At 46.1% G+C, this 18,953-nt stretch overlaps 1 protein-coding gene across 2 annotated transcripts in view; it reads right to left on the bottom strand.

Moving 5' to 3' along the window:
* The window catches only part of LOC122946263 (fibronectin type-III domain-containing protein 3A-like), an 85,163-nt gene that overhangs the window by 25,667 nt on the left and 40,543 nt on the right, over positions 1–18,953 (bottom strand). The window contains exons 3-8 of one of the 2 annotated variants that reach the window (XM_044305762.1): positions 12,688–12,778; positions 11,896–11,972; positions 10,097–10,328; positions 7,663–7,941; positions 5,307–5,365; positions 2,857–3,014 (exon numbers count right to left, since the gene is read on the bottom strand). In XM_044305762.1, the coding sequence (XP_044161697.1) occupies positions 2,857–3,014; positions 5,307–5,365; positions 7,663–7,941; positions 10,097–10,328; positions 11,896–11,972; positions 12,688–12,778 (896 nt within the window). The remainder of the gene's footprint in view (positions 1–2,856; positions 3,015–5,306; positions 5,366–7,662; positions 7,942–10,096; positions 10,329–11,895; positions 11,973–12,687; positions 12,779–18,953) is intronic. The other variant, XM_044305763.1, reaches the window with a different exon arrangement.

The raw sequence follows: 18,953 nt of genomic DNA, 5'->3' as shown, positions 1-18,953 counted from the left end.
TATAGACAAACTTTAAGGCTGATTTCACAGGCTTTTGTGGTTTTCGTTGCATTTTTTTTTTCATGAGGACAGATTTTACTTTAAAAGGGTTATCCAAGAATAATACAGGCCTCCGAGAACGTGTGAAGAAGGCCTACGGCCCCTTGCAGACGAACGTGTGCGGATTAGGTTTGGATGCGGTGTGAACGCGTTCAGTGAAAATGTGTGATTTCACAAGAAAGTACATTAAGTTTTGTTTGTGATCGCGTTCAGTTTTCATCGCGCGGGTGAAATGCGTTTTGATATAAAAAACTGAATGTATATAATTCAACATCCATGAAAAGTGCATTGCATCCGCACTTGCTTGCGGATGCGATTTTGACGCAGCTCCATTCACTTCTATGGGGCCAGCGTGCGTCAAAATCGCAGCATATAGATCAAGCTGCGATTTTGACGCAACGCACAAGTGATGTGTGAAAACCAACGCACATGTACACAGACTCATTGAAATGAATGTTTCCGGATTCCGTGCGGGCGCAATGCGTTCGCATCACGCATTGCACCCGCACGGAATACTCGCTCGTCATCAAGGCCGGGTTTCCACTGCAGATAGAAGAGAGGGTAAAGGCTGTTCCTGCAGAAGGATTACCCCAGATAGAGACGGGGGTTACATGAAAAAGGAGAGGGGGAAGACCTATACATGGAGCATACAATCATTTGTACCTTTAGTGATTATTAATAGAGATGAGCGAATTTCGGATTTTGAAATCTGTTCACACTTCGTTTGGTGGTAAAAGGTGAATTGCATTATGGATTCTGTTACCACGGACCATAACGCAAGTCTATGACGGAATGCCTTTAGAGGCAATCCGTAATTCATTCCATCATAATAGAAGTCTATGGGCTGCAAAACGTATCCGTCCCATTTCTGTTACGCAGGGGAGTCCTCTCCTGTATAACGGAAATGGGACGGATCCGTTTTTCAGCCTATAGACTTCTATTAAGAAGGAATGAATAACGAATGCCTCTAAAGGCATTCCGTTATAGAACTGCGTAGGGGTGGGTGATATGGCCTAAAATCTATATTGCGATATAATTTTAAGATATGCTCTATTAGGGTGAATAGGACTTTACACTCTCCCTGCTGCCCTGTGCACACAACAGCAGGGAGCTGAGCCCCCTCCCCTAAACGGTGCCATCCACAGATGCCCTGTGGATGGCACCGTTTAGGGGAGGGGGGGGGGGGGAATCTGTAGATGGCACCGTTTAGGGGAGGGGGCGGGGGGGGGGGGGGAAATCTGTGGATGGCACCCCCATTTAGGGGAGGGGGGGGGGGATCTGTGGATGGCACCCCCATTTAGGGGAGGGGGGGGAATCTGTGGATGGCACCCCCATTTAGGGGAGGGGGGGGGAATCTGTGGATGGCACCCCCATTTAGGGGAGGGGGGGGGGGGGAATCTGTGGATGGCACCCCCATTTAGGGGAGGGGGGGGGAATCTGTGGATGGCACCCCCATTTAGGGGAGGGGGGGGGGGGAGAATCTGGATGGCACCCCCATTTAGGGGAGGGGGGGGGGATCTGTGGATGGCACCCCCATTTAGGGGAGGGGGGGGGGGGATCTGTGGATGGCACCCCCATTTAGGGGAGGGGGGGGGATCTGTGGATGGCACCCCCATTTAGGGGAGGGGGGGGATCTGTGGATGGCACCCCCATTTAGGGGAGGGGGGGGGGGATCTGTGGATGGCACCCCATTTAGGGGAGGGGGGGGGGGGGATCTGTGGATGGCACCCCCATTTAGGGGAGGGGGTGGGGGGATCTGTGGATGGCACCCCCATTTAGGGGAGGGGGGGGATCTGTGGATGACACCCCCATTTAGGGGAGGGGGGGGGGGGGAATCTGTGGATGGCACCCCCATTTAGGGGAGGGGGGGGGGGGATCTGTCCGGCGATATAGGCCATATACACAAAATCCATATCGTGGCACAAATTTATATCGCATATCGCCCACCCCTAGAACTGCGTTATGGTCCGTGGTAACAGAATCCATAACGCAATTCACCTTTTACTACCAAACGAAGTGTGAACTAATTTCATAAGCGGAATTTCGCTCATCTTTAATTATTAATCTAATAATGACCATGCGCTGTACACATATGGCACATGGTGCTGGGCTTCATACCGAGCTCCTGCAGTCTAGCAGGAGCAGGTCAGGTGCCCGGCTGTCTCCGAACAGAGAAGACGACAGAAGCAGTTGATTACCGCTTCTGCTTTTTTTTTTCCTGCTGACATTTCTCTCAACGAGTGCTAAGCAGTGAATACAAGAAGTAACAATACCGCTGCCTCTAGGACCATGTGATCGCTGGGTGTTTCTGGGCAGACCAAGTTCACCTCTGCAAGTGACTTATCACCAGAGGGGCTGCTTACTTTGTAACCCAGCCACTTATGAAAAAGTGTGTGTGTGTGTGTCTGTGTCTATACACACACACACACACACACACACACATACACAGTATATATTTTAAGTTAAAAGAAAATAAAATCAGCATCCCCATTGACGTGAGGCTATACCCATCATATATAGAAATGTGAGACAAATTAAGAAACCAATTTTAATCATTTATTTTAATGCCCATTTGCAAATGTAAAGAATAAAAAGCTAGAATTAAAAAAATATATATTTTTTTTATTCTGCCCAAATAAAAGGAAAAAAGGAGTGCTAATTTAAATAAAAATTGTCTAGTCAATAAGGGGTTAAAGATATGCACTGGAGATAATTCCCCCATAACGGAGAAACCTTTTCTCCCATTCTGAGAGCACAGCATGAAGAGTGCATATAGCTTCCCGCCATTCCCGATTCTCAGGTTGAATGACTACTCACGAGTAAGCGGGCTTGAACTTTCCGTTTTTGCCGCTGTTGGATACGGTCACCTCATACATGAAGGCCCCTGGTAAGTGGTTGGTGGGACTCTCGCGATTCGGGGAGGTGATCTGCACACTCCAAGACAACACAGCAGACCTCGCTTCCAAGTTGGAGATCTATAAAAAAAAGGATTAGGTAAGAAAGCGTTAAAGCATGCGGTTACATAATCTCATTCGCAGAAGATCGCACGACTCTTAGGGATCAATGGACATAACCTTTCCTTACACCATCTCTACTAGATGTACGAGTCAAAAAGAGAAAATAATCCAGTAAAGTCTTTGAACATTTACGGTGGAACCAAAAAATAAAAATATTACTTTTTTAATGCACTTTTATGTCATTTTCATTGCATTTGTAGGCACTTTTTTTTACATCTTCATTTAGGTGGCTGACAAAATTCAAGATGTGTGTTAAAAGAAAGGTCTACGGATTGGCGGACTATATCCGGGGAGAGACCCCAAGGAGAATGAAAGTCGTTATTCAGGAAGTGTCACACAAGTATGCATTGTTAATGCAGTGATGTAATGTTATTTCAATGAACTACGTGTCCTCGAATACCCTCCTCACATAATGCAGCCCTCTGACTGGGTCAGATTTCAGATAATGCCGCAAGCTACACAGAAGACCACGCGAGACTGGGTATAACTGTGGACTCATCCAGATGAGGCATACTCCGCACTGCGCAGAAATGTCCCATTCATCCCCCTGTCAACAATGTACCAAGCATAGGGCCTCTTATGCTGGTCTGCAACATTGCTAAGCTTTTAGGATTAATATAGTATAATAAAAAATATATATATATATATATATATATATATATATATATATATATATATATATATATATATATATAAAGGCTAGAGACATTTTTATTATTGCATTCTACTCATTTTGGCCTAAAAATCTATTTTTTTATTTGTCCATGTCCAGCCATTTTCCCAGTACAGCTGTCAGCTTCTGAGTACTTGCAGAGTAGCAGGTATGTGACCACTCAAACACTAGTTAGAGCTATATTCTTATCAAACTGATAAGAATCTGCCTTAAATAAGTGTTTAGGAGCTGTCAGACGTTCAGAGATAAGGCTTCACATTAGACATCAGATCAATTCCCAGAAGGGAAACAGAAAACCTGCAACTCTGCAAATTACATAAAATCACAGAGTCCCGCCTGGGAACTGGTCCGATAGCTCAGGCGAAGCCTCATCTCTGTACTTCTGACTTGTTTTTCTAGGTGCACACAATCCCTTTAAAGGAGGACCAGGCGCTTCTCCTGCCGTATCCATACTAGTAAATAATTGTATTGTACATGAAATGACAATTCTGGAGCATTTATTCTTAGGACACTGTTCTGTCTCGTTCCTCTATTATTCCTTCTAGAAGCTTTTGACCAAAAGGTACAACTGGGTGTTACCAGCTGGGGATGTGTCCCTGCACAGTCTGACACAGGGAGCACTTTTTGGTTAGTTTATGTTATACCTTTCCAGCTCTTAAAGGGATTGTGGCACGAAAATAATATGGCACCTGGATCTGAATACTTTTGCAATTGTATGCAATTAAAAATTTTGTATAGCCAAAGAACTATTCAATAAAATGTATCTGTAGAGCGCCACCTGCAGTTTGTTCTTTTTATTCTTTCTTGTCGACCGCACTGAGGTGGTCGCACACGCTCAGTTTAAATCTTTCACTGTCACTAGCCAAATCTTCTGTTAGAAGCTGTGGCAGTTATAGGGAAAGAGCTGCAGAAGACAGGGAACGGCCCTGAGAAAGGACATGACCCTTGAGTTTCCAGCCTGAAATAGATCTAGAAGAACAATTGGAATAATGAATGGTGAGATCTCTGGATCCATGTGAGGTACAGGGCTGGTTCTAGCTTTGTTAGAACGATTACTATATGAGGCATGGCCAACCTGTGGCTCTCCAGCTGTTGTAAAACTACAATTCCCACCATGCCCTGCAGTAGGCTGATAGCTGTTGGCAGTCTGGGCATGCTAGGAGTTGTAGTTTTGCAACATCTGGAGAGCCTCAGGTTGGCCATCCCTGTACTTTCTCTCTTTACCATTGGGAATATTCAGAAAATTAACCTGCAGGGTTACACAAAACCAATGTTGGGTTCATCATGAACTGGGTGCCAGTGCACAGTTTGTTTCAATGGATGGACCTGCAGGGAGGTGCTGAAGAACCTCATTTCTCAGAAGGCCCTTCCACTATCATAATGGCAAGTGTAAGATTTCTGCAGTTCCCTACTATCTAAGTGCACGTTCACCCAAGTTATCCCTTTGCATAAACAATCTGTGCGAGATATGCTTGCAGTTATATCCACTTCTGCAGAAACCTTAGATGGACTGAGCTCCACAAAGTCCACAGGCTTCCAGAAAAGCCACCACCCTCGCAGGTGTAGAATATACTTACAAACGGCTTGGTCATGCTGGGGTTTAAATCTTGTAGCTTTTTAGGTTCTGCTTCTCCAGCTAAGAAAGAAAGAAAATAGGTCATGAACCCTCCGCACGCACAGTGGGCCTACCGGCCAAACTTGTTCGATGGGTTTATTTTTATCGAAAGCTTTTAAGAAACCGCCAACTGGTATTGATTTAACAGCGAGGGGGACCGGCAAAACGCACAGATGTTCTTCTCTAATCTGTTGGGAACTAGTATTTGCATACTCTATGCACTTTATCACCATCTGAGGAGAGGAATGATGCAAGAACCCAGTATTGCACAACATAAGTAATTATTCATCCTGAAAATCCGATTCCGCGCTTCCTCCTTGGGCACAGCGATGGTTGGGCCAGTGTCCTGTTGCATATCCTGGATTAGTGTTGCCAAGCATTGTGCATTTCCACAGAAGAGCACTAAAAGGTCATTCACTGCATACACATGACGCAAACAAGTACGAAGTGATGTTCATATGTGCATTAAAGGGGTTTTCAAAGTGTTTTTTTTTTTTTTTTACTGATGACCTATCCTCTAGATTCGTCTTCAGTATCTGTTGGTAGGGGTCCAACACCCGGGACCACTGCCGATCAGCTGTTTGAGAAGTCAGCAGCACACGCAGTAGCGCTGCAGCCTTCTCCAGCTTTTCCTAGGTCATGTGCTGTCACGTTCATCAGTCACGTGACCTAGCCGTAGCTCAGAACCACTAAAGCGAATTGGGCTGAGCGCGATACCAAGCACAGCTGCTATACAATGTACGGCGCTGTTCTGGGCGAGGAGGGAGAAGGCTGCGGCGCTACTGCAAGCTCCAATGCTTTCTCAAACAGCTGATCGGCTTGGGTCCCGTGTGTTGGATCCCCACAATCAGATACTATCCAGAGGATAAATTATCAGTGAAAAAAAAAAAAAAAAACACTTGAAAAACACCTTCAAAGGAAACCTTGGTTCATAAAAAAAAAACAAAAAAAAAAACACATCATCAACTGGGGAACAAACAGAACACTTACCTGGTGCCTTCCTTTTAATCTTTTCAGCAGCAAATCTGCCAAATCCGACCCCTCTGTCATCCAAGATAGCTGAACTGCTTCCGAGACTACCTGATGCACACCGCATCAAGGAGACCAAGACACTTCCTGTTTGTCCAGCCCTGCTCTTGGATTGGCCAGCATTGCTCACATGACCAGCGCTGGCCAATCCAAGGACAGGAAGAAGTGTCTTGGGCTATCAAATTCACAGGGTGCATCAGGTAGTCCGAGAAGTGCTTGTGGCCACCTCGAATGACTGCAGAGGAGCCTAGGAATAGACTGATCTGCAACTGAACTGATGAAAAAGGGGGTCACCAGGTAAGCGTCTGGTGTGTTAGGTCCCAAGTTAACGTGAATTTTTTTTTTCTCCTGAAATGGAGGGTCACATATTTTTTGCCCTCAATTCTGCTACTTTTTTTTCTTCCAGCAAATGGTTTTTGGGCAGATGTTAGCTGAAAGCCAATAGAGAAATATGAAGCGAGCGGACCTCAGCTGCAGGGATGGTCTCTGCCTACTAGTCCATATGGATGAGATACAACACAGAGATCCCCTCTATGAACATACCATGGAGGTCTAAGGATGATGGATTGACGTCTTAATCTCACATCATCTTATACTGTGAAAGAAACTGACCGTTCCAAAATAATTGTTAATTTATGTCCATTTACTCACTACCAAAATCACGGGGGGGGGGGGGGGGGGGGGGGGGGTGTCATTGTAGGAATGCCAGCAACAGCAGTAGAGGATCTTCCCTTGAATGGTTGTTCGAACGCCATTCTGGTGGACAGCTGTTCCTTCTGACCCCCAACTAAATATGCAAGCTGCGCTCAGCCAAGCATGGATGTGTTCTTAATAGTGAGAGGGGTTCTCTTGTGCATATCTCTTGTGAGAATAAAGGATCAAACATGTTGAAATCCAACATGTCTGACTCTTCTTTTCCCTCAAATTCACTCTCTGGGGATGAGGCAACCACCCTAAACACCTTAGATGTTTGACAGGTTGTGCTGAAATCAGCAGGTTTGGCCAATATTCATCTAATGTGTATGGTCACCTTAAAGGGGTTGTACTATCTCAAACATTGGAGGCATATCACTAGGATATGCCTCCAATATCTGATAGATGTGGGTCCCGGCCCTGATACCCGCACCTATACTTAGAACAGAGCTGGCAAAGTCCCGGAAGGCACAAAAACAAAGGAAGGAGATTCCGCTACCCCATGACGATATTTACCCTTACATACAGGAGTCAATCTAGCCCTTTTCATCTATGTGCATGTTACCGTAAGAAAAGACATGGCGAGCACAACATACCTCCAGATTCATTCTCTGCAGGTGGACTGCCCCGTATTCGAGTTGCTTGCTTCAGTTTAATAGGCCCCCCAGGGAGGTGCTGACCCTTGGTGTATCCGTTTTGCATGTGTGAATTGGCGGCAATGTGTGCTTTGTGGGGGGAGGAGGGTGGGCTGTGCAGTTTGTTGTTGTTGTGGTTGCTGATCTGACGGTCTTTTAATTTCTTCCGAAGTTGTTCTTGCACTTTCATGCTTCTCTCGTCTCTCTGTGGGAAGTTCATCCTCCCGTGTGGCCGCAATTCTAAAGTGTGAAGATGGTGGACAACCAAAACATCAGCCAAACACAAAATTGCAAAAAAAGAGAGACAGACAATCCTACATTAGAGGAAGAAGATTTTAAAGGGGCTTTCTGGGATTCTGATATTGATGGTCTACCGTCAGGATTGGTCATCAATTCCTGATCGGCAGATCCGATTCCCGACACCTCTGCCGATCAGCTGTTTAAAGAGGCCGCAGTGCTCCTAGGCCAGTGACGTCACGTTCATTGGTCGCTTGGCCTAGACACTGCAATACCAAGCACAGCACAGCCGATATCCAATGGATGGCGCTGTACTTCGGAAGCAGAGAAAGCTGCGATGCTCAACGGAACACCGCGGCCTCTTCAAACAGTTCATCGGCAGGGGCGCTGGACCCCTAACCATCAGTTATCGATGAGGATAAGTCATCGATATTAAACACCTTTAATCTACCATAGATGATCTCCATGAACCTGAAAGGTACAGGCAACACAAGGCCCATTTTAGAGTTAATATATAGAATTCATCTACAAAAACGGTCAAGTAACTTCTGTAAATACGTAGCATTACTCAACTGTACTCATCCCGAATTGCGTCCTGTACTAAATAATAGAGCTGCGTGGACAGTTCTCCTAGTTACTGTTGGAAACTGACAGCAAACTGGTACACATCCAACATCTTAGGCTACTTTCACACTTGTGGCAGGACGGATCTGACAGGCTGTTCACCCTGTCGGATCCGTCCTTCCGCTATTTCGCCGTGCCCCTGGACTAACGCTGGGTTCAGACCTGAGCGTTTTACAGCGCGTTCCTACGCGCTGTAAAACGCCCGACGCCCCAAGAAGTACAGGAGCTTCTTTGGGGCGTCTTGTCGCACGTTCCCATACATAGACTTCAGCGGGAACGCGCGACAATGGGCGTTCGCTTGTCTCTGTATGCGCGATTGCAAACGCCTGTACAATCGCGCATACAGAGCGTACGTTCAGTACGCTCAGGTCTGAACCCAGCGTAAATGTCCTGCATGTCCGACTTTTTAGTCCGGCGGCCTCTCACCGCCAACTTTGCCGGAGCTCCGCCGGCAGTCCGGTGAACAGCCTGTCGGATCCATCCTGCCGCAAGTGTGAAAGTACCCTAAGATGAGGCCACATAATGGAGAATACCGAAAAATCTGGTTACTAAAACGCTAATATAGATCGTAGACTTCCTATAGACATATCACCAGGGACCGCTCTGAAGACACACTGAACCAGCAAGGAATGCTGGGAAATTTCAGCTCTGACAGATGCAGAATTAGATCACTTCAAAATTTATAATGAAATGTATTTACGACGTTACTTTAGGTCTGCATTATTTATTATATGTAACCTATCCAATAAAAAGAGGAATATGATGTTAAATGTTATTGATTTTTTAAGCCATAAAACGTCTATTTGGATGTATCTGGACCAATATGTGCGGCTATAGAATATCTGTAATAAAGCCGAATATTGGTTTTGTCAGGTAAATTGTCTGTGGGCATAAAGCTGGTTCCGCCGACAGCTCCCTCTCCTGACTCCCCGACCCCCCCCCCCCCCACATACTGTATGTATATTTTATGGGGGGAGGGGGTTATCTTCTGGGAAAAGGATTAGGAGGGAGATATTGACTTTGCCTGATCCGTCGCTGCCGCCGACATCATCTGTCCGGAGAGAGTCGAGAGCTCCCCAATACACATTTATGTTCTCGTCAGGTTTGGATGATAATACATTAAATGTCTATGGGTGCCTTAAAGGGGTACTCCATTTCAGATATTGATGGCATATCGCTAGGATATGCCATCAATGTCAGATAGGCGCAGATCCCACCTCTGGGACCTACTCCTATCTTTCGAACGAACCTCCTTAAAGTAAAGCAGAGCAGACCACACAAGCGCGCCCACCCTCCATTCACTAATATGGGAGTTCTGAAAATAGCCATGCAGCCCCGTAGCAGTTAATGGAGAGCATGCAATGCATGCACGGTGCACTCTCCTTCACTTTAGGAGCCCCAAACTGGAGATAGGAGCGGGTCCCAGAGGTGGGACCTGCACATATCTGAAGCGCTACGACATCAATGTCGGAATGGGAATACCCCTTTAAGTGTACAACAAAGGCCGAGGGAAGTAACCTCATTGAATCCATACCTTGTTCCTGGAAAATGTGAGGTGGGGGTGGTGGATGCTGGTGTATAAACTGTGGAGGCAGCTCTCCTGTGCCAGGCACTGGTGGGTACACGTGATGAGGCGGGTGAGGGAGCAGGGCAGGGTGATGGTGCATAAAGTGGGTAACGTGAGGTGGCGGGGGGTGCATTGACGGATGGAACTCTGTCGAATGTGGTAAGACCAATACTTTGCGGACTCCATTCTCCTCTACAACCTGGAACAATACAGAAAAACAATCAGGTTAGGTCTCCAAAGTTCACAATGTTCTGAGACATTTGTGTTGCATGTTTTTTTTTGAGGCACGACGGTGGTGTGGTTTTCTTCTTTACCACCATGGCAGCATGTAAACGTCATACCCGTAAATGGGTTATCCGAAGGCTGTCCTAATGAGAAATTATCCAATCATCCACAGGATGGTAAATGTCTGACCAGTGGGAAGGATGGGGGGGGGCTAGATTGCTAGACCACCTGGCAATCACGAGAACCAGGGTCCTGTGTCCTCTATGTGAATGGACCAGCACTCTAACATGAACACTGTCATTCCATTCGAACCCCATGGGATTGCTGAAGATGGGAGAGTACAGTTCTAGGCCATCTTCAGCACTCCCGCTGTTAGGCAATGTGCAAGCTTAAAGGGGTTATCCAGGAAATAACGATGGGCTATCCCCAGGAGTCCCAGCACCAACGCCGATCAGCTGTTCCAGGGAGCCCGGCAGCCTTCCCAGCACAGCACCGTTCATTGTACAGTGGCTGTCGTAGTTTTAGTCTGGCCGCCTCTCGGCACGTTCGCATTGCTGTGGCCTGACCTCCGGCCTGCCCCCATTATAGTCAATAGGGCCAGAGCGGACTTCCAGCGGCACAGTGCACTAGCACGGATCGCCAGGCTGTTCCCCCGCCGGAACTTCCCGCTGCTAGTGTGAAAGTAGCCTAAGCTAAATTTGTACCACAAGTTTGGTGCAAAAGGCGCATCTTAGGCCACACCCCTTTCCTTCAAAGCCACACCCATGTTTGCCAACAGCCCGCTAATTTGCAGGAATTGTCCCTGGATTTCAGACTTGGCAAATTTGAACTGACTAGGGCTGAAAATGGCCCTGGTTTTGGCAAAGCTCCTTATCCCGAATTTACCAACTACAATATTATAAGTATGAACCCCCCTTTTTCGCCACGTAAACTCTCTCAAAACGTAGATGCTCCAAACTGTGCCAATTTTGGCGCAAAATCTAGGTGCACTCACACTAGTAAATGAGAGCCACTGGGGCTCATTTATCAAACTGGTGTAAAGTAGAACCGGCTTAGTTGCCCATAGCAACCAATCAGATTCCACCTTTTATTTTGAAGAGCTCCTGTGGAAAATGAAAGGAGGAATCTGATTGGTTGCTATGGGCAACTAAGCCAGTTGTACTTTACACCAGTTTGATAAATGACCCCCACTGTGTTGTGGAAAGGGGTTAAGAGGTCTTGATACCTGCCATGTACAGTAAGACGTAATACTGGAGGTGAGAACCTAACAACGTAAGAAAAAGACTGAACTCGATACATCTTTTTATGAACGTTACGAGACATGCATGTCACTACAAGATTGAAAAACAGGGCAGAAAAAGCTCTTAAAAAAAGAAAAACTCTTTGTTGCCCATAGCAACCAATCACAGCCCAGCTTTTACTGTTCAAGAACAGAAAATGATATGAAAGCAGCACTGTGATTGGCTGCTATGAGCAGTTACCTTTTTCTTGCAGACAGTTTCATAAAACGTTAAAAAATAAGTAAAGTGAATGAATGGTACCTGAGACACATAACCAGGCGGCACAAAGATAGGAGGCATGGACCCATTTGGCGACATCATGGGAACATGGGCTGGACCTATACGAGTGCAGAAAATGAAAATTAAAAAAAGTTACGGTAAAGTTACGATGTGCCCCGGAGCCACTTTAAAGGGGACCTATAACTTCTCCCGACTTCTCTGTTTTCGCAGCTACTTGCATCCACATATAATAACTCTGGTGTCCCTGCAGAGTTTGACGTGATCCAATCAGCACTGCCACACTGCCAACACCCATCTGGACCTTCAGTGCAAACTGCTAGTAATGCATTAATTTATTCATAAATTCTAGCAGGAATAATAGAGGAATGGCCCAATATACAGTCATAACAATAGATAGTCCATAATAGTTATTACATGGGGAATGCAAGTAGTTAAAAAAAAGGCATGTCTGGAGAGGGGACAGGTCCTCTGTGAATAGCTGAAAATTGATATTTTACCCCAAGTGCCCCAAATTTACTGCACTGCATTTAGAATTCCCTTCTCCTCGCTGACAAGAAAATGACGAAAATAAGATAATTTTTTTTTCTAAAGATGGATTTTCGTAGAAAACCATCAGTGGTTAAGTGACCCCACCATACATCTCAGTATCCGATAATAAACGGCAGTGCTGATGACGGAGCCTGCACTTCCAGGAAGCTGTGATGCATCAAGCCTTGTGGTCGCTCTATACACAAATTCTCATTCATCTTGGTGCACAAGACGGAAAACCCCAGCACTGAATGGAGAGAGTGAACGAGCAGCTACTCCACTTACCTGGGATACACTGAAAGTGGCCATCTTCTGTGCGGATGGTGAAGGTCTCTCCGGGGTTCACTTGCACCACGATCACCTGCAAATACAGAGGCTGTTTGGAAGAGTTCAGGTTTTACCAGTGTCCGTAATACAAGTGACTTTCACTATATGGTAAAAAAGGGGTTTATAAGAACATGTATGGCTTTTTTTTTTCAGAAACAGCGCCACACTTGTCCATGGGTTGTATCTAGTATTGCAGCGCAGTTCCATTTAAAGGAGTTCTACGCTTTTGCTATATTGATTGCCTAATATCGGATCGGTGGGAGTCCAACTGCTGGCACCCCCGCCGATCATCCGTTTGAGGAGAACACAGCAGCGGGCAGATTTAACTACATCCCAGCCGTCCCACTAACTTCAATGGGACGGCTCCTTCCTATTGGAGGGAATAGGATGGCAAAGCTGTAATTACAATTGCTCGCCGCTGCAATGTCGATGGCGAGCAGGTAAACAGTAAAGTGAAAGCAGCATTCATATAAGCGTTGTGTTTTCTTCATACGGCTGATCGGCAAAGGTGCTGGCAGTCGGGCTTGTGCAGATCTGATACTGATAGCCTATCATGAGCACAGGTCATAAATATAACAAAACCGGCCAACCCCTTTAAGGTCAGCGGGGCTCAGGTGCAATACAACACACAACCTATGAGCAGGTGTGAAATAGGCATGTTTTCTGTTTAACTCCGAGTCTGTCAGCAGTTCGGAGCTTGCAAAACTACTGACAGCACTAGGTAGGGGCTAGGGAGAGGAGTGTAAACATAACTGTCGAGTGTTTATCATCAGGAGGAGTGTGAAGATAAAGTTTAATTCTGCCAGAATCTACTGCTGCAAGTGCCAAGGAGGTGGAGCTTCTCTCATTGGCCGCTCCCAGCCCCTACCCTCTGCTGAGTGACAGCTGTAACAGTCCCCTGGTTGGATGCTACAGCTGTCACTCAGAGCAGAGGGGAGAAGCAGTAAAGCAGCTCAATGCAGAGGGCACTTCCCAGTGAAGCTTTACCTATGGGCACTTGCAGGAGCAGAACCTGGCAGAATAAAAGTTCATATTCTCCCTACTTCGGATAATAAGAGTCCCACAAAAGGTATGACTGTCCTGCTCACTCCAGCTTTTACCTAGTGCGGTCAGCAGTTTTTTGGCAAAACTGATGACAGACTCTCTTTAGTTTACTGTCAAGTTCTACCCAGAAGAAGAGCTAGCAAGAGACATTAGTGTGCTAGGATGGTGCACCAAAAAATCATCTGTGGATGGCTGTTAAGAGAGGAAATCCATATGAATCACAATACCCTACTTTTCAGTTTTATTGCATATCAAGGCATTTCCTTCACAAGTTTTTATACCCATGGCCCAACCCAAAAAGGTTCTATGTTTAGCAGACCTAAGGGTGGAGCCACCAAAATGGAGACCACTCCGAGACCGTAAAAACCTTCCATAAACTCAATTAAAAAAAAAAAAAAAAAATCCAAGAAGTGAGGTGCCAGGACCTGGTGAAAAGATATATTGGTGAGTGATCTTTCTGTAACACTTTTGAGCAGTGCCAAGAAAACTCAATCATTGAAAATAATTTAAAAGATCAAAGAAAAGACCAAGTGACGGATAAGCTCCAGCAGCGGTATCATGGTCTGCTAGTTTTATGAAAAGAATGTAAACCAGAAGCTGACCAGACATCACTCCGCCCTGTGCCTCAACGTATCTACCCGTGACTGTACAGAGAGACCTCTCGTTTCTGCTGCTCCATAATATCAGTCCAGAGGGTCGGTTCAAGATAATACAAAAAATTCCCACCATCATACCACACCTCAGCACAACCACGCCAAGCAAAAGTCAATCCATGGAAAGTTATCACTGGTGAGATGAAGCCTCCTGCTCCTGGGACCCGTGTAATTCCTTCCCAATCATGACAAGCGCATTTTGTAAGCTTAAATAGAAGTAAGAAAAATGTAATTTATTTTTATTTTTAGCAGTTACAGAAGTATCTTAATATCAGATAAGAATAACTCAGACAGAGAATGATCAGAGGTGCTACACATAACAGGGTGAGCAGACACTGACCATTAGTAATTCCAGAACAAAGGCCTAAATAATATCCGCTCAGCGGTCCCAATCATCATCTCATGACTACAACTGACCAGGCATGCGGTCAGGCAGTATTCATGCATTAAGGGGATTGTCCACTCTGACAACTGATGGTCTATCCTGAGGATAGGCTATCAATATCTGATCGTTGGGGGTCCAGCAATCCCACAGAGATCAGCTGTTTTAGAGGAGGCGCTGGATGTCTGCGGTGGAACTACACCGCTCTATCCGTTGTGTAGTGGACAGAGCTGGATACTGTAGCGCTGCACCCATTGAAGCACAGGCCATCAATGGTAAATGAGTGCACAACCTTTTTAGAGGGGTAGGGGCTACGGAGCTGTGCTGCAGTTCCCTGCACAGAGGGTGCCTGGGAGTGCAGCCATATAGTGAAATCCTGGGAGACCTGGCAGTCAGACCACCAATGATCAGAAAGTGGTGACGTCTCCTAGAGATGTCATCACTTCTTTGGTGGGGAAACCAATTTACAGTACCCCGGAACGCTATCTTTCCACACCTCCCCATACACACTCAGCAGCACGCTGAAGTATTTTCTCCGGCCAAATACCTTAAGAGGGACTGAACTGAAGACATCCTGATGCATCCTGAACGGATTGCTCTCCATTCAGAATGCATTAGGATAAAACTGAGCAGTTTTTTTTTTCCGGTATTGAGCCCCTAGGATGGAACTCAATACCGGAAAAGAATAACGCTAGTGTGAAAGTACCCTAAGATTATGCGCCTGGGTAAAACAAAAATGTGTTGTGTAACAAAAGGAACCAATGGGGTGATACACTGAAAATCTAAAAACACCCTGCATTAGGCATACCGCACGGGGGAGATTTACTAATTCTGTCTAACCCGTGGAAATTTAGACCAGGAAGTGTAATGAAATGCCAGATTTATCACAGAGGTTCATGCTGGATGGCAAATTTGGTGCGCTTCCTGCTAAGCTGCACCCCTTTCCTGCCAAAGCACGCCCCCTCATTGAGTAAAGCTCAAAAAGTGTGTCAATGTGAAAAGCATTTACGCATTACTAAGACCAGCGATATAGACGCCGGTCTTGATGCGCCTAAGGTATGTAGAGGTGCCAGCCTCTATGTAGGATAGGCGCTTTACCGGCAGCCGTGCGACTTGGTTAAATCTACGCCAGCTCCCTTGCTGGTGTAGATTTAAGTCATTTACAGGTGTAGAAAATGATTAATCAGATGGGCCTGCTGGCCCCCTTTCCTCACCAACGTCACCCTTTCTCAGAACAGGCAAAAAAAAAAAAATGTGTATGCAGTGTTATATTTTTGCCACAAATGAAACCGGAATTGTGGTGCATTTGGCTCAGTAAGTCTCCCCAGGGTGTCCGTTTTGTCCAGATTGTTCCTAGAAGACTCACCCAGTTAGAAGCGTATGGCTGCTGCACGCAGCTGGAACTGTCCATGTAAACAACCGCATATGCCAGATGGGAGGACGCGCGGTTATCTGCACCTGCACTTCATTAAAGTGGGACTTTTCGGACCGTCAGGGGGCAAGAAGGCCCCAGGTCCTTCTAGACAAGTGGAGGATGGTTGTGAAGGCCATCTTCCAGGATGATCGTTGCATTCTGCAATACAAGGTAATACTCCAGCCCTGGCGATGGGACTTCACGGTGGAGGAAAATAGAGACTCATCCTTTCCAAACAAACCGTATTTCTTGTTCCTAGCAGCTGCAGGATTGTGAGCGTGGCCTGTCCGTCACTGGCGGCTAGCTCAGAGACACACTAAACAATTAGAAGCTTATTTCCGCTGTATTCTTGCACAACTTGGAGGCTTTAAAAACAAGACAACATCTGTTTCACAGTTGCAGGGCAGCAATTTGTCCATTCGAGCTGCCAATGCTAGTTTATTTGCGTGGAAATTCACTTCAGGCTCGCTTGTACAATCAGAGTGTCATTTATTTATTTTTTTCCTGAAATTTTGATGAGAAAGAACTAAAAAAAGAGTCGGAGGCGAGCTATAAATTCAAGCAATGTTACTGTGAGATTTATGGCATTGTTCCTGGCTGCCACTACCCACATGTAATTAGTGGCGTGAAGTCATGGAAAATAAGGAGGACGAAGCCAATACAAGCAGTGAGAAAAGTGCTATTTAGTCTTCAGCTGCAGTTCCACATCATGGCTCAGAACACGTCAACGTCTTAAAGGGATACTTTAAGATGGGGGTAAAATGGTTATTCCAACAGTTATTGTGGCGACGGGTTGGAAGGTCTCCTTGACGTAAACCTCCAAAGTATACCATTGTATACCAACATTCTTATTGGTAAATTTGGCGCAGTTAAACTCCACCCCAAGGAACCCAATACACTCCCAAGTGCATCCACTTCTCTGTGCTGCTTCAGCCTGGAACAGTCCAAATTTGCAAGGACTGGCTCTGAAAATTAGGGACCGTTGGCAACTATGCGTAAGAAAAACATAGGCCAAAAGGAGCCCATGCGCACTGCCACTCCATTCATCTCTATGGCAGTTCCCGAGACAGCGTCTCGCCTCTTTCAACCTGCCACTCTGTTCATTTCAGGGGAGCTCAGAGGGATACGAAGTACCTGTTCTTGTGATCGGTGGGGAATACCCCTTTATGGTATGCAAAACGGACACCAGGTTACTAGAAACCTGTAGACCTAAACCCAATAATTAGCCTATGTAAGGGTTTATCATTTACGAGCTAATTGAGTTTTTTGTACAGGAATCTCTACGTTCCATCAGGAATATAGAAATGTATCCCTATAAAGGTGCAGCTATGTCAGCGCACAACACACCTAGGAAAGGAAAGAGACATAGAAATGAATGGGTCCACAATTCCGTTCTGCAGAATGCGGAACGAAATTGCGGACGTGTGAATGGGGCCTAAAACTGATCAGTTATTTCCCGGTATCGAGCCCCTGTGACGGAACTCCGGAACACAAACGCTAGTGTGAAAGTACTCTAACACATCTACACCAATTTCTGCAAACTGTCTTTTGCAACCTCAGGTGCAGCATGAGCGCATCACGACCGCGCCGTGTGGTCGTACCCAAAAAACAGAGGGGCGCTTCAATGCAAGACCATGTCCAATGTTAATATTTCCCCCCAAAGCAGAGCCCCTACCTGAGCCTAGACCAGACTACCCAGCTTAAGCTCAGCTCTGGCTGACGTCCAGCGCCAGGACATTGGGTGCACCCCCGGATGCTGCACCTAACCTCTCCCCATAATACGTAGGGGGATGGGTGCAGGTGTTGTGACACCTGGGCCGAGTTTCTCACCGTCGTACACACTCATACGATGGATTTCTAAGAATAATTCTAAACTGAAACCACGTTGCACTTGTGAAAGCTGCGGACGGTTGAGCTTCAGTGATTATGAAAAAAACAGTGCCACTGATTAGTCAAATGGAAGGAAGCAATACCACTTCATAAGCCCCGGGCCGACCTCAGCAGGTTTATCCGGAAATATAACTGAGCGAGCAACGAAGTGTATGTTTTTTAACCAATAATTTGCCGGTCATGAGGTTCTGAGAATTTTAGGAAACCCCTTTAGTGTAGCCGACCTGTATAAACATATGGGGTCATTTACCAAACTGTTGTAAAGTAGAACTGGCTTAGTTGCCCATAGCGCCCAATCAGATTCCACCTTTCATTTTTCAGATTCCTTTGGAAAATGAAAGGTGAAATCTAATTGGTCGCTATGGGCAACTAAGCCAGTTCTACTGTTCACCAGTTTGATAAATGACCCTAATAGGCCGAATACATTTGCCCTTTGGAGAATGCCAAGCTTCAACCTTCACACCTTGCTAAGCCAGCCTCTGTTCAAAAAAACCACAACATGGCACCATGGCCACGAAGATGACCGCACACCATCGCTGCTGCATTCATGGGATGTCAGCAATAGATAACGGGCAGAAGTCTGGCTCCACAAAGTCACTTGCCCAAACCTATTGTATGAAATATAGCGCCACCTAACACGGTGGACCATAGCGTGCAAAGTTTTACTTTCCAGAATAACGCTCCCCTGGAGATAATGCAACTGTATATGAAAATATGTAGACTTGCAGATGGCTCATGAAGTGCCGCCCGTGGCCAGGGCCAGCACAGGCCTCCGCTCTGGCGCAGAAAAGTACTGCAGGGAATTCCCGAAACAACAAACGGATACATTTTGGGATATGTA

Source organism: Bufo gargarizans, chromosome 9, assembly GCF_014858855.1.
Source record: "Bufo gargarizans isolate SCDJY-AF-19 chromosome 9, ASM1485885v1, whole genome shotgun sequence".
Classification (NCBI taxonomy): Eukaryota; Metazoa; Chordata; class Amphibia; order Anura; family Bufonidae; genus Bufo; species Bufo gargarizans.
Note: the sequence above shows the minus strand (reverse complement) of the source record. Positions and strands in the feature narration are given on the sequence as shown.